General features: G+C 36.9%; 1 protein-coding gene across 3 annotated transcripts in view; it reads left to right on the plus strand.

Annotated features, from left to right (window-relative positions):
- Positions 1 to 14,312, plus strand: part of LRRC8B (leucine rich repeat containing 8 VRAC subunit B) — a 30,899-nt gene extending 16,587 nt beyond the window's left edge. For 2 of the 3 annotated variants that reach the window (XM_064147959.1, XM_064147958.1), the window contains exons 2-5: positions 7,824 to 7,875; positions 9,134 to 9,233; positions 9,875 to 12,027; positions 12,910 to 14,312. In XM_064147959.1, coding sequence (XP_064004029.1) covers positions 9,901 to 12,027; positions 12,910 to 13,182 — 2,400 coding nt within the window. In that variant the 5' untranslated portion in view covers positions 7,824 to 7,875; positions 9,134 to 9,233; positions 9,875 to 9,900 and the 3' untranslated portion in view covers positions 13,183 to 14,312. Of the gene's footprint in view, positions 1 to 7,823; positions 7,876 to 9,117; positions 9,234 to 9,874; positions 12,028 to 12,909 lie in introns of all 3 variants that reach the window. The other variant, XM_064147960.1, reaches the window with a different exon arrangement.
- The last annotated feature ends 600 nt before the right edge of the window (positions 14,313 to 14,912 follow it).

Genomic DNA, 14,912 nt, shown 5'->3' on the forward strand with positions numbered 1-14,912 from the left:
CAAGAATGTGGTTTCAAGAATAAAAAGGTGTTACAAGTAAGCTTGAAAATCTTTTTGCACAGTTGGAAGGTGTCTGGCTACGCATTAGCTATGTTAGTACTGGGATGAAGAACTTGATGTACTGTTGTGTAAGATGGTTTCTAAGAGGGTTGTAAGAAGTACAGCGTGCCACAGGTTTTGGTCCTAATCTAGACCTTTTGAGACTGCTTTTGGTGTTCTCTCCCTTGCTTAGGAAAGAATAGATGAAGAACCAATGAGACTTTTCATACTCCAAACTTACTCTAAGATTTCTTTGGAACTTTGAAGTAAAGACTGTAGCATTGGTGTGGTCTTCAGTGTTACTGCATTGGTTTGGAGGGCAGAGAAACAACAAAGGAGGCCTGTTCTTTTAGGTATCATTTAAAAGTGTAATGTTTTCCACTTCTGATACCTTCTGTAACACCTCATGACTGCAGGAATGCCGGGCTGTCACTCAGGTGAGTGTTGTCTTCTCCCACAGTGGTTCGAATAAGCATTAGCTGTGCACAGATAGACTATCTACTTCTGTCCTCAAATGTCAAATGCTCTTCCTGTGCTGATCTATCCCTTCCTCTCCACTCCCAGTATATTCTCATTCCTGCTTTCCTTGTGCTAGAAGGCTTGCTTCCCTTAGTCTACTTTTAAGGGTCACCATTTTTCTGAGCATTGTTAATCTTTCAGTTCTGATTCTGGTTTTGTTTGCTTTCTCTAAATGTGATGGTAAAGCTCTTTAGGCATCCAGATTGTATGGGGATGGTCCCTGTCTGCTACAAATATTTTCTTGGGTATTAGTGGAGGACAGACTTCACTGCTTTTAGAACTATGTCATTGGTGGCAAATTTTTCCTACAAAGGATTAGTCCAGGTAGGGTTTTTCTCTCTCTTTTTGGCTGCTTCCAACACATGGCTCAAAAGTTAGGGGGGAAGAAACAAAAACCCAAACAAAAAAAAAAATCCCCAAACCCAAACACTCTGTTTGCACATTTAAACTTATATAATCATATTTCTACAGTCCCTGTAAGTGTTAAATCTTCTTTTTACCTAGTCTTTGTTCAGCATGTCCTGTGACCTGTCTCTTTTTCTGTAGATCACTTGTGATTTTTGTCAAGTTACCAGCTTTGTCGTAGCTGATGCAGTTTGGAATCACTCTGGAAATTTTCTGTAAATTAGATTCAACCTCTTACACTTGGCTTGTTTAGAAAACCATTTACGTTAATCAAGGAAATGTATCTACTTGGTCTGACAAGCTCTGTTTAATTTTTACCTCTGTAACTTGAGTGCTAGATTTTTTTGAAAGGAAAAAACTAATGGATTTGTTATGAGACTTGTTTCTTTGAATATATATAAAGATTGTGATTGTATGTTCGTTGGGTCTGTGATAGCTTGAGCCACTCTGCTGCAATGTTGATGAAACTGCAAGTACATTGATGTGGGTAATGTAGTCCAGTATGTCAGTGCTCTCACAATTCTATTTTAAAAATACAATCACATTTAATTAAAAAAAAAAGGGTAAGATTGTCTGTGAGGAGATAAACAATGCATGCTTTGAATGTGCTTTGCTTCAAATTCATTTGTAAAGAAAAGTCTCTTGTACTGTTAGGGTGGTGGTTCAGCTTGTGTACCTGTGTCCCCTTTGTGAGAATTACAACAGAAAGTCAGTTCATATTATTAAATGTGTGCTTCATTATGGGCTGTCTAATGCCAATATTAAAAATACAGTTCTTTTGGCTCTTAGAAGTGTATAGATAATTTAGGAGAGTCTCTTAGACATTCTGTTTAATTGGAAGGGAGTTTGAGCAAAAAAAGGAGAGAGGAGGCTGAAAGAAGAGTCCTTCACTTCAAATTAAAACCTCTTTAATGCTCTTTTATGAATGAGAGATGATCAGACTGCATGGTGCCACATAACAGATATTTGGGATGACTTCTTTGTTTCAGTTTTTTGGGGGCCTCTATTTTTACATGCAAGAATTTCAGAAATGATCTTCTGGAAGAAAATCTATACGGATTGTGTTTTGCACCAAGAGGTGATGATGTCAGTAAGAAAGATACTCAAACTCAATACAGTATAATTTGAAATGCTTTTTATTGGATTTAACACTGTAGAGCATAGGTAATCATGCATCCCTTGTGCCTTCTAAAGAAGTTTGGAACACAAGTTGTGCAGTACCAAATGAACCTTCAGTCCCTGTGCAGCACACCGCACAGACCCTGCCTGTAGGAAGGGCTGCCTTATTTTCAAGCTATTACAGAATTTTGTCTCAGAATACTCTCTACATAATTTCTCCTGTCAACCAGGAATGATGTTCACAGGAGAACTTAGGGCTGTACTTCTTGATAAAGATAAGGATGTGCAAGTGGTGTTAGCTACCAAGTGGGAGCTGCCTGCACACAGCCTCTGCTATGAACTGGCTAAATTTATCCTGTGACCAAGAGATCTGCGCAGCACAGGCCTGGGTCTGATTAATTAGCCAGAGTGAATCACTAATGCTTCAACATGCTGTGGTCTTCCAATCAGAACTGGTACCATTTGCTATACTCTTTTCTTGTTTAAAAAGTCTCCTGGATCTATTTCCAGTTATTTTTTTAACCTGTTAACATTTTGCTATGTTTCTGTGGGAATTGCCAAGCACACTTACAACAGCAGAGCTACTTTTTAATGGATAATGCCATTGTGGATTTCTGGCAACCTTCTGTTTGTAATTTGCTTTTAGAAGTAGAATGTGTGAAATATACAACTGTGTGAAGAAATGTAAATTAATGGAGCAAACAATAATAACAAAAATTGCATTCTAAATAGTTCTGGAGTTTCCAGTGAGAATACAAATTAAATAAGTTAAATTATTTGTGAAACAGAATATGTCTCTAAGTGAATTTTCTCTTTCAATTCTTTATATAACCAAAGCACTCACTTCTAAACATATGCTCGCTTCCTTATTCAGTGTAATCAATATTTTAGCTTATCTCTTACGTTTAACTTAACATCTTTGTGTTTGTAGTTAAAAATAATTAAAAGGACCATGGTCTGGCAAAACTACATCATGCCTACAGGTTTATCTTAACGTGTCCTCGAGGCAAGAGGAGACCACAGTGCTATTACAGTTCTGTAGTTAAAGGCTTTCCTCTGTCATACTTCTATCATCACCTGGTACAAGCTTAATTTACACCTTAAAAAAATCTCTGACTTTGAAAATACTGCTGGGACATTAACACTGTACAAAGTATTCTTCACTACAAATGTTAGGATCTGATTCTTAGTCTTGATTCTGCTTGATCTGGTAGGGATCTTACAAAGCACTATGACTATGAATGAAGAGCTATCTGCCCAGAATGTAGAAAGTTTGCTTTCAGAGAGATCAGTTGTATTGATGCAATTATGTGCAAAGCAAATTTAGTCTACCCTTTTATTTTACTTTTTTTTTAACCAATATATTGCTTCTCTCTTTAATTCTGTAACATAAGCTTAGGTTTTTACTTTGTGAGCAGGCTTCTTAATTTTGTTTTGCAGTGTTTTTTGTGTAAGCTACTTGTCTTACCCATTGTCTATTTGGTCTTAAACTTGGGTATAAATTGAACCCCTCTGTGTTATCTAGAACACAGTCCAAGCACCCTGAACTTACCTTTTGGAGAGGACTAAGAAAGTGCTTTTACCAGTCAAAATATGTATAACTAAATATGCATTTGTATTTTAAATTATTCTCCAGGGTAGACTAGTATGAAATAAAAAGCACTTTCAACATATCCTTTAAATGCATACCATATAGTATGACTTCATCACAGAGTTTAACCATTAAATTGACTTGGTTTCTCCCTCCCATCTGCTGCCGAGAATTTAGCTCAAGTAACCTCATGTAATTGGGCAGACCTCACTGATATGAGTGCGTGGATTTACAGATATCACGCTTTAACTACCTGTGCAACCAGAATGCTTGATCAATTTCCCTAGTGAATGTTTGACCAGTGATATCTCTTACTACCACAGCTTAATTCTTTACTGGCCTTCCTTGAGTAGAGAAAAGGCTTAATACTTGTGTCTTGATGACATATAATAAGAAGTTGACATGGCTCAAAGATGACAGTGGTCTTTTCTGGAGTGCTGCAGACAGAAATTGGAAATGCATAATGTAGCATATCTAATCCTGCACAGTAGGATAATTTCAAGAGTCTTTTGCTTGTGAAGCAAATCAAATTGGAATAAAGCTTATTTTCAATTTAGATTAGACTGCAAGATAAAGTATTTCTTTTGCATTAAGTGTACCAGAGAAAGGCAGTAATAGAATAAAGATTCTGAGTTTATGTGAAGCTGCCTTTAAGATGATTGTTTTTTTTCCATCTGCTCTAAGGCCTCTGTGTTGTACCAAAGAATGTTCAAGCTGCTTGGTAGCTGAGGAAACAGTTTAAAATGCAGCTGCTGTGTTTTATTATTTTTCCAAGCTTGTTGAAAGCATAGTAGTGGTAGAACTAGGTAGCAGGTGCTTAACTTTTCAGCTGCTGTGTTGTGTACTTTACTGCTACTGCTTCAGAGTCAAAATGTAAGTGTAGCCCCACTTTATAAATTTGAAACTAAAAATATGTTTAAATATTTTTCCCAGAAATTATTGGACTACATAGACTTATGTAATCAGCCTTCTCCAGGACTGCTTCTTAGATAATGTAAGACTTAGTTATTGCTGGTTTGCATCTTATGTTCGGCAATACTGTCTTGAGAGCAGGTGTGTCTAAGAAAGGCAAGGCCTCTTAGTTAATCCAGACACAAATGACTGATATTGTTTGGAAGGTTAATATGGTAAACTTGTAACAGTGCTGTTGTACTCTTGAACATACTACACTTGAGGAATATGCAGGTTATTGTAAAATGTGGGAATGTCTTCATGTTTATTTTAAACACAAAAAGGTAATCACTTATACTTGTTTAATTATCACCTGTGACCTCCTTCAGAAGCAGCAGGAAAGAGGCTTTCTCTAATCTTGTTTATATGTTCTTGTGCATTGAGTGGAATACAAATCCAAAAATACAAACCACATCAAAAAGATCCTACAGCTCAATCAACTGGCCAGTAGGAAGCTTTTAAAAAAGGGGAGGAGCAGTCATGGCAATGCATCTGCTGAGAAAATGAATGACAGTATCATTCTTTATGAAGTCAGACCTGCCCCAGAACTCTTACAGTACCTGGCTTGGTTTAGGGAGCGTTTGGAAAAGGAAATCACAACTTTTAGTTAGGAAAGATGTGGTTTGGGTTATGAGTGTGTGTGAGTACAATTTGCAACTTTTTTTTTCCCCCCTTTGGAAATGTTGAGGGTCTTTGTTTTTTTTTCAAGTTGAGACTCAGGCTGTGCATGGTGCTAGGAACAGGAGAGTCTCAAAACTGCCTATTAAGGAAAATTGGTTGCATGTTAAGTTTATTGTTGAACTTTTTTTTGCATCCAAAACTTTGTAAGAAAAAGTGATGCATCAACTAGCTAGAAACCAAGTTGGTACCATAGTTCAGGTTCACGTTGACTTAGCACCTTCTTATCTCAGTTGAGAAGCACATTGTGCTGCTGGAATGACAGCATGAGTCTAAAGAGATTGACTGCAAACTTGCTGGCTGGGTTTCTCTGCGGGGGAGGGGGAAAAAGGCAAGATAAAGGGACCACTGGAATTACTGTCAAGATGTGCTTCAATTAAAAAAATATATATTTATAACACTAAAATGTGTGCACTATCTGAATTCTTAGACAATCAGCAAAAATAGCCTTAAAAATAGAACAAAGCCTCCTGTCAGGTTTTGGCTTTTTGTATCCCATTATCCTTTGAGGAGGACAAGCAAGGAATTTACCTTGGTGCAGAGCCATCCCTAACTAATTGTACCTAACATTATGTAAGCAGTCACCAAATGAGAGTAATGCAATGTTAAGTAACCGTTGGCAGCAGTTGGAGTGGGTGGAGATGTCTGGTTTGTGCTTATAGATATTACTGTTCAAAATTACAGCCTTTTATTCATAGTCTGGTTATCTTTTCTATTGATGAAATTTGCAAGTCTTGAAGTAGCTAAAAACTGCCTATGTATTAGTGATTGTTTTTACTTTATTTTTCTGGCCTGTGTCCCAGCACTGGTCTGGGATAGCTCTCCTGAAGTCATTGCTTAGCCTGGGGCTAAACTTGTCTCTCATCTTCAAAGAGAGATTGCCAATTGAATTAAGGTACTTTGAAAAGCTTTTACAGCTTTGATATAAGTTGAAAGCTGCAGGAGATGAGATTTATCAAACCCATTACAGTTCAGCATTATTTCATTTGATTAGTCACTGTTGGCATACGGATAGGATTTGAAAGAAAATGGACTTTAGCAAAATTATCATTAATAATTCACATGTTAATATTACACTTTTATATATTGTGTGCACCTGATAGGAAACTGAACTTATTACAGTTCTGCATATATGAAGTAGCTGTGTGTCATTGGAAGGTTTCAAAAAGTAGCTGTGTACAAGAGCAGAGCTACAATACTTAATATTGACATCTGCTTCCTGCTAGAAAGTGTTCTAAAACTGCAGCCTTTGTTCCTGGGATGTATGATGGGGACTAACATCTTTCAAGTTACAGGCAGAGAGGTGACAAATTAGGCATTTAATAGAAACAGACCTTACAAAATTTCTTGGGTTAGTCTCACTTTGAGTTCTCAGTCTGCATTAGAGCCTCCTCTTCTGTTTGAGCATCAAATATACCAATATGTTGTCAATAAATTATAAGTTTAATTTCTGGGTTCTTTTCTTTCTGTAGCTTTCAGAGACTGTACTTACCAAACAGTGTTTGATTGTAACTTCTTTCCCTTACACTCAGCAAGAGCCTTGCTTACTCACCAAAATAGGCCTGTTAACTGGAGAGTGGTGTTCAAAGTGCAAAGAACATAGGTGCAGTCTTAAATTGTAATTGTCTTTAATAAGCATTTTAAGAAGAGTTTTTTATGTAACTATTAATATATGTCTCTGATGAGTTTGACATCTTTGTCAAAAAAAGAATTGCATCCATCCTCATGCTAATTAGGCTTTGCACACTAAACTCTCAGACAGTTCAGTAATCATTTTGACTTTTCAAAGTTTTTTTTCTTTATTAAAAATATGCTTTTTATACCTTTTGTTCTTATTCCAAATCATTCAACATTTATGTTGTAGTATGTCCTTTACAATTTTATCAGGGGTCTCATGTCTTTAAGTTTTGTAACAAAGCTAAAATGAGAGTGACTGGTTTTGATTCTAGGCTGAGAGTAAAACCCTGAAACTCTTGATTTTTCTGTCTGCATTCAAATTAAGCATTTTTGGCCTGAGCTGAGCCATGATCCAGATATTCTTTGCAGAATAAATGCCTTAGTTTGGGTGGATTTAGTATCTTTTTTGTGCTTTAACACTACGAATTTATATTCAAACCTCAAAGAATTATACTAAAACTCATTTTAAAGGTATTTACAATTGTAGTTTTTGCAAGCTGAGCTGCAGTAACATTAAAAATGCTGGTTTTTTAGCTATGGTTAGAACATCTTCGCTGCAGGACTCATAACTTCATGTACATACAAAATTGCTGAGCTTATATAGCTTTAATGCTTAGAAAGGGGACAATGATGAGGGCCATTACTTCATCTCTACTTTGGGAAATGCAACTTTCAGATGATGACCAAGTAAATAATTTGGAGGTGGCATCTACAAGATCTAGTTAGATCTTTTGCCCTTTATATATTGGATTTTTGAAACCCTGCTGTTGAAGCAGTAATGAGCTGTTCTGATACAGTTAGAGTCCAAATATTTCATTATCTGATGACAATTTTTTCTCTCCAGGACTGTATTGTAACCATCCTGTCCTTCAGCTGCTTTCCCTTGAGTGGGCCTGGTAAGTTTCTACATTCTATTAAAAGTAGTATTGTGAATGCTAAACGGGTTAACTTTCAGCCATTCTTTTCCCTTCAGTTGTGAATTTGGAATAAGAATAAGCTGCCTTAGGTCAGCTGTTGTTTGTCTTTTTATATCTTGTCAGCTCTGTTTGGAACTGAAATATCTGGTACCAATATATTATGAAAATGAGCTGACAGTGTGCCCAGGTGATCAAGTCCTGTAAGATTTTGGCTTGTATCAGAAATAAGGCAAACAGGTATGGGGAAGTGATTGTTGCACTATGCTTGATACTGGTGAGATCACATCTTGAGTGCTGTGTTTAGTTTTGGGCCCCTCACTACAAGACACTAAGGTGCTGGGCATGTCCACAAGGAACAATGAAGCTGGTTGAGAGCATAAATCATAGGAGGAGTGGTTGAGAGAATGGGTTGCTTAGCCTGGAGAAAAGGAAGCTGTAGTGAGGTGAGGGTTGGTCTCTTTTCCCAAGCAACAAGCAGTAGAACAAGAGGTAACAGGCTCAAGTTGCACCAGGGGAGGCTTAGTTTGGATATTGGGAAAAATTTCTTCACTGAAAATGTTGTCAAACATTGGAACAGGCTCTTCAGGGAAGTGGTGGAATCACCATTCCATGAAGTATTTAAAAGACCTGTAGAACACCCAGGGACATGGTTTAGTGGTGGATTTGGCTGTGTTAGGTTAATGGCTGGACTTGATCTTAAAGGCCCCTTCTAACCTAAATGATTCTATAAGTAAGAAAAAAAGGCAGAACACCACCATTGCTTCACACCTGTACTGCTTGACAACTTAGGCTTTTGTTTTCTTCCCAGATGGTAGAGTCTGTGATATTGCCATTGGCCCTAATAGCTTATTCATTTGTAATGCAGAATGTAAAATTTTGGCCTCCATTTTTTACAGACTTGCTTTTCTGCCAAACCTTGGTATAACAGAATTGTGACTTCTTGAAGTCTTACATGCCTTATATTTTATTTTAACATCATTATTTGATTAAAAAAATTCCAGTTGGAATAGGACTAGCTGTAGGTGATCTCCTGTGTTTTGTGTTGATCATGCAGAACTCTGACTTCACATTCTATATGATCATGCCCAAGTATGTTCTCTTCCATTTCGTCTAGCTGTAGTAATGCATAGCTTCATGGATCCTGATGCCTGCAGTAAGGCAACAGTCCTAATGAAAGCTGAAATATTTGCTCTTCAGACTGAACCATTAAAATATATTCAGTGTTTTTTCCATTCAGAATGAAGACAAATGTGAAGATGGCATGTCCAAGGAATTTTAAAAGGTGTAGACCTCCTGACTGACCAGAGCTGTGTATTTTATTCCCATTAATTAGTAAAGTAAGTATGAATTAAACTTGTGCTGCTGAGGGGTTGTGACATTTTTGTAAGTATGACAATACTGGACAACAAGAAGTTATCTTAATTTCTATTGTCAGTATATTCTCTTGATGGGAGATGACAAAGAATTATATCATAATAGTTAATGTAAAACTGCTCTTCTGAGAATCTTTGTGTATTCTTTTATTATTGGGTGGCATATTTTTATCTAAAGCCAAAGTCTAAATTACAAGAGTCATCATGTTAACATATTGCTTTGATTTTGGAATTCTTTGGAAATCAGAAATTGCTTTTGCCATCTAAGTGTAGCACAGCAGTGGAAGACTACTGCTGATGTATGAGACAATTCTTTAATTTATACCTGCCTGCTGCTTCTACTTCAACAGCACAAAAATGTTTGGTCAAAATCTATTTTCTCCTATTCTCTGATGCTAGTTTTATTCTTAAACTCTTTTTAAAGAAGATGGTGGTTAGGGTTAAATGTCAGGAGTTCTTGGAGCTCTTTGCTATGCTCTGGATGCTAGTTCAAATGCTACACATGTGAAACTGAAAACATTTATTAGGCTCAGTTGTTTGAATGGTGAAATAAATTGTTTTTAACATTTCTCTAAGGATGTCTTTTTTTCTTTTTTCTCTACCAGCTGCTGTTCTCTCACAGGTGAAAGTCATGATCACACTAACAGAACTCAAATACTTAGCAGATGCCCAGTCATCCTACCACATACTAAAACCATGGTGGGATGTCTTCTGGTATTACCTCACCATGATAATGCTGCTAGTTGCTGTGCTTGCTGGGGCCCTCCAGCTTACTCAAACCAGAGTACTGTGTTGTCTTCCTTGCAAGCTAGAATTTGACAATCATTGTGCTGTGCCTTGGGATTTAGTTAAAGCCAATCTTAACATGTCTGCTAGCTCTCCAGCACAGATAATCATCCCGCTTAAAATCCAGAACGATCTCCACCGGCAGCAGTATTCGTATATCGATGCAGTATGTTATGAGAGACAGCTTCACTGGTTTGCCAAATTTTTTCCATACCTAGTGCTTCTGCATACCTTTATTTTTGCAGCTTGCAGTAATTTCTGGCTTTACTATCCTAGTACAAGTTCCAGGCTCGAGCACTTTGTAGCCATTCTGCAGAAGTGTTTCGATTCTCCATGGACAACACGTGCCCTCTCAGAAACAGTTGCTGAGCAGTCTGTGAGGAAGTTGCCAATAGCCAAATCAAAAGCATCACCTGGGAGTTCAGTAGATATAGGGGCCAGCAGACAGTCCCTGCCGTATTCACAGCCTGGCTTGGAAACAACTGGAAGAGAAAATTCCTCAAGTGTGCTTGACAAAAAGGAAGGGGAACAAGCTAAAGCTATATTTGAAAAAGTGAAGAAATTCAGAGTACACGTTGAAGAGAAGGATGTCATATATAGAGTGTATATGAAACAGATTATAGTGAAAGTCATTGTATTTGTAATAATAATAATTTATGTTCCCTACTATTTATCATTTATTACACTTGAAATTGATTGTGTAGTCAATGTTCAAGCCTTTACAGGCTATAAAAGGTACCAGTGTGTTTATTCACTAGCAGAAATTTTTAAAGTTTTGGCTTCGTTTTATGTTGTTTTAGTGATCTTCTATGGCTTAACTTGCACTTATAGTTTGTGGTGGATGTTAAGAAGTTCACTTAAGCAATATTCTTTTGAGAAATTGAGAGAGAAAAGTAATTACAGTGACATACCTGATGTAAAGAATGATTTTGCATTTATTCTCCATTTGGCAGATCAGTATGATCCTCTTTATTCCCAGCGATTCTCAATATTCCTGTCTGATTTGAGTGAAAACAAACTGAAACAGATAAATCTTAACAATGAATGGTCAGTGGAAAAGCTGAAAAATAAGCTAGTAAGAAATTCCCAAGACAAGATTGAACTTCACCTTTTCATGTTAAATGGTCTTCCAGACAGTGTCTTTGAACTGACAGAAATAGAAGTCCTAAGCCTGGAACTTATCCCTGAAGCCAAACTTCCTTCAGCTGTGACCCAACTGGTCAATCTGAAAGAACTTAATGTTTATCACTCTTCACTAACTATGGATTATCCAGCAGTCAGCTTCTTAGAAGAAAACCTGAAAACACTGCGCCTCAAGTCTAGCGAGATGGGAAGGATTCCCTTTTGGGTATTTCACCTGAAAAACCTACAAGAATTGTGCTTAACAGGATATTTTATGCTAGAACATCACAACTCCATATACAATGAAAGCTTTCAGGGGCTAAAAAATCTGAGATCGATTCACTTGAAAAACAACCTTTCCCGCATACCTCAAGTGGTTACAGATCTTCTGCCCTCTTTACAGCACTTGTCTATCAACAATGAGGGGAATAAACTGATAGTGTTAAACAACCTGAAGAAACTGGTAAACCTGAGAACCTTGGAATTAATCTGCTGTGATTTAGAGCGCATTCCCCATTCAATTTTTACCCTAAACAATTTACATGAAATTGACTTAAAAGAAAATAATCTCAGAACAGTGGAAGAAATAATTAGTTTTCAACATCTTAAGAACCTTTCTTGCTTAAAACTGTGGCACAACAGTATTTCTTATGTCCCTGTGCAGATTGGTGCATTATCAAACCTGGAGCAATTGTATCTAAATTATAATAATATTAAGAATGTTCCATTGCAGCTATTCCTCTGTAAAAAATTACATTATTTGGATCTTAGCTATAATAAGTTAACCTCCATCCCAGAAGAAATTGGCTATTTGACCAATCTGCAGTACCTGGCTTTGACAAAAAATCATGTAAGTAAAACTTTTGACTTGCTGCTTCTGGGGGATAAAAAATAAATTGACTTACCTACACTTTGTTCTGCAACAGCCTTTGATTCATGATTAGAGTAAACACAGTAGAGCTGAAAAAAAGGGATGGTGATTGTGTAGTTAGTGAAACTTGTCTGTTCAGAGCTTGTGTAGCTATCTTGGTCTGCAGCAGCAGGTTGGGAAGGCTACAGAAAGGTATCTTCCCCTTCTCTGCAGCTGTCTGTTGTATGTAGCATTGGATGGAAGTGAAGAGTGTAAAATTTTTACCTGAAATGTCAAATTGAAAGCTGTAATGAATCAACAGCCAATTGATAGATAGTAACTTCATTGGCAGTGCTAAGCTGTCTGGCTCATTAGTGTGAGATCCTGGCTTGTGATGTAAGACTCTTTTTGAGGTTTATAATTGTTTTCATTGGTGAGCTTAAGTTTGGATGCTATGCTGGTTGTGTGGACCAGAACTGAGTTATTCCTGTGCTGCACAGATAACTGCTTGTAGAGGTTTCGCAACACAGGAGCTGCTAATGTCTCTCCACAGTCTGTTTGTTCTCTTAAGTTATTCTTAAGAGTAGCTTGTTTATATCCCCTGCCATCTGCACACCTTTGGATGCACTTCTGTGCATGCATGCGTGTACTTCCTCCACCATACTTAAACTTTGGCCTCTGCCAGTAGTTAAGTATCTTCATACTAAAATAGGTGTGTAGTGTTCTCAAGCACTTTACCACACAATGATAAAAGCATTGCAATCTTCCTTCTCCATGTGTTTCTACAAGCTAAGAGTTTTTTACCCTAAAATAAACCCAGGAAACATCAAAATACATAGCTGCATACAGACTAACAGCTTCCAATGTCTTTTTTTTCCCTAGATTGAGATGCTGCCTGATGGATTATTTCAGTGCAAAAAGCTGCAATTTCTTCTTCTGGGAAATAACAGTCTGGTGAATTTGTCCCCTTGTGTGGGTCAGCTACTGAATCTGGTTCATTTAGAGCTCATTGGAAACTATCTGGAATCACTTCCTGCTGAACTGGAAGAATGTCAGTTCTTGAAGCGGAATAATCTAATCGTAGAAGAAAGGTTGTTAAAAACCCTTCCACCTCGTGTAAGAGAGCGTTTGCAGACGTGCTCAGATAAGTCCTAACTTAAAAATGAAACTGCATCGTTGCACTCTATAAGCCTTTTTGCTTAACATCTCTCTAAAGATCTGTATCAGTAGAGAAGGGGAGAGAAGTTTACAAATCAGTCTTAAATGCATTGAGTGGAGTCGGTTCTATTGGAAAAGAGAACTTTATTTAGATCTTAACAAAAAATGCAGCCTTTAACAGGTAATCATATGCTTGAAAACCCTGAAATGTTGTTGCTTGAATTCTACTGATTGAAATAATGCAGCAAAATGTTTCTGATAGTACTGAAATGAAAGTGTTGATTGGCTATAATGACAGTGTATATACTTTTTTTTCTTATGGGAATTGTTTCTGTTGGTAATGATAATTTTTAAACAGTTTCATTTCCTGCCATATGAGGTCTAAGAACTGTCTGAAATTAGGTTTTAACTACAAACTCTTCACTAACCTAGAATATATTAAATTAAGATTTTAAACAATTTGAGCAGTTCACTTGCATGAGGCGTACTGAAAGTAATTCTTCAACGTACCTTAATTTCTAAAAGCTTTTGACAAGTACTGAGCATTAAACCTATAATTGTGGAAGATGCCATTTGACTCTTGCTAATAAAACCTGTTGGACAATAATCCCTGAAAACCACTTTCAATGTTTTGTCTTGAAAATATTAAATGTGAAATGAATTGTTGCATATAAATTGGGAGGAATCAGAAGACTATGGAATATTTTGTGCACATGTACTAGACAACAAAACTTACGGTAATACCACATAGATAATGATGGCAAACAGAACATGATATAGTTGCAACGTTGTCTTCTGTATGTTGTGAGCATCCCAGGTGTTATTGTAATATGTTGCTGTTTAACATTGTGTAACTTCTCATTACTGACTGCCTCTGTACTGCTTCTTCAAACCTAGTTACTGGATTTCAGTAGCAGGGAAGAGGATGAAGGAGGTTTGTATTGGATTGGAACAGAAAGACACAGTTAAACCAAATAATCACACAGCTTATAAGCACTTGGGAGGGGAAAACAGGAAGCATTCTTCTAGGGGTGCAATAATTTCATGAATTATAGTGACGGAATGAACTCTTATACTACCCTTAATACTTGCAAAACTGGATGAAAATAAAATGGTTCCTGACTTCATTCTTCTGCTGTGTGCTCTTTTATTGTTTGAAGTCTTAACTTCCATGGTGTTTATCATGTTCGCTAAAAACATAAGCTGTGCCTCTGGCCATGCTTTCCAAAAATGCATTTAAAACCTTTTTGCATTACTGTAAAGTTTTCAAAAGAAATCTCAATTATGCATTAAACAGATGAGGTAAACTGCGCTGTTAATCATTTTGTGTTCATCAAGTGTGCTAACTATGCATTGCAGTTGGTAATAACACAGAAAAACAGCTTCAGTACTAAGACTACTTTTTTAGTCATTCCTTGCTCCCATTTCAGTTCCACTTTTTTGTAAGGTTTGCTTTGAATGAAAATGTCCAAATTAAGTTTGATCAACATGGAAGTAGATGTCTCTGCAGTAGCAGTGCAAGAGGTGCATTTTAATTAACTTTTCTGCTGACATTCCAAAGATCCTTGTAGTCAGAACTTTCCTTCTCAGGGAGACAAAATGTGATACAACTAAAACTTTTTTGTGTTGTTCCAGACATGTTTAGCATAAAATGATTAGTTGTGTTTATGTGCAGACCAGTGCTGCTGGAACAGACATTCATAGTGTCTGCATGTAGATCTTACAAA

This window comes from Pogoniulus pusillus, chromosome 8 (assembly GCF_015220805.1).
Source record: "Pogoniulus pusillus isolate bPogPus1 chromosome 8, bPogPus1.pri, whole genome shotgun sequence".
NCBI classification, from domain to species: Eukaryota; Metazoa; Chordata; class Aves; order Piciformes; family Lybiidae; genus Pogoniulus; species Pogoniulus pusillus.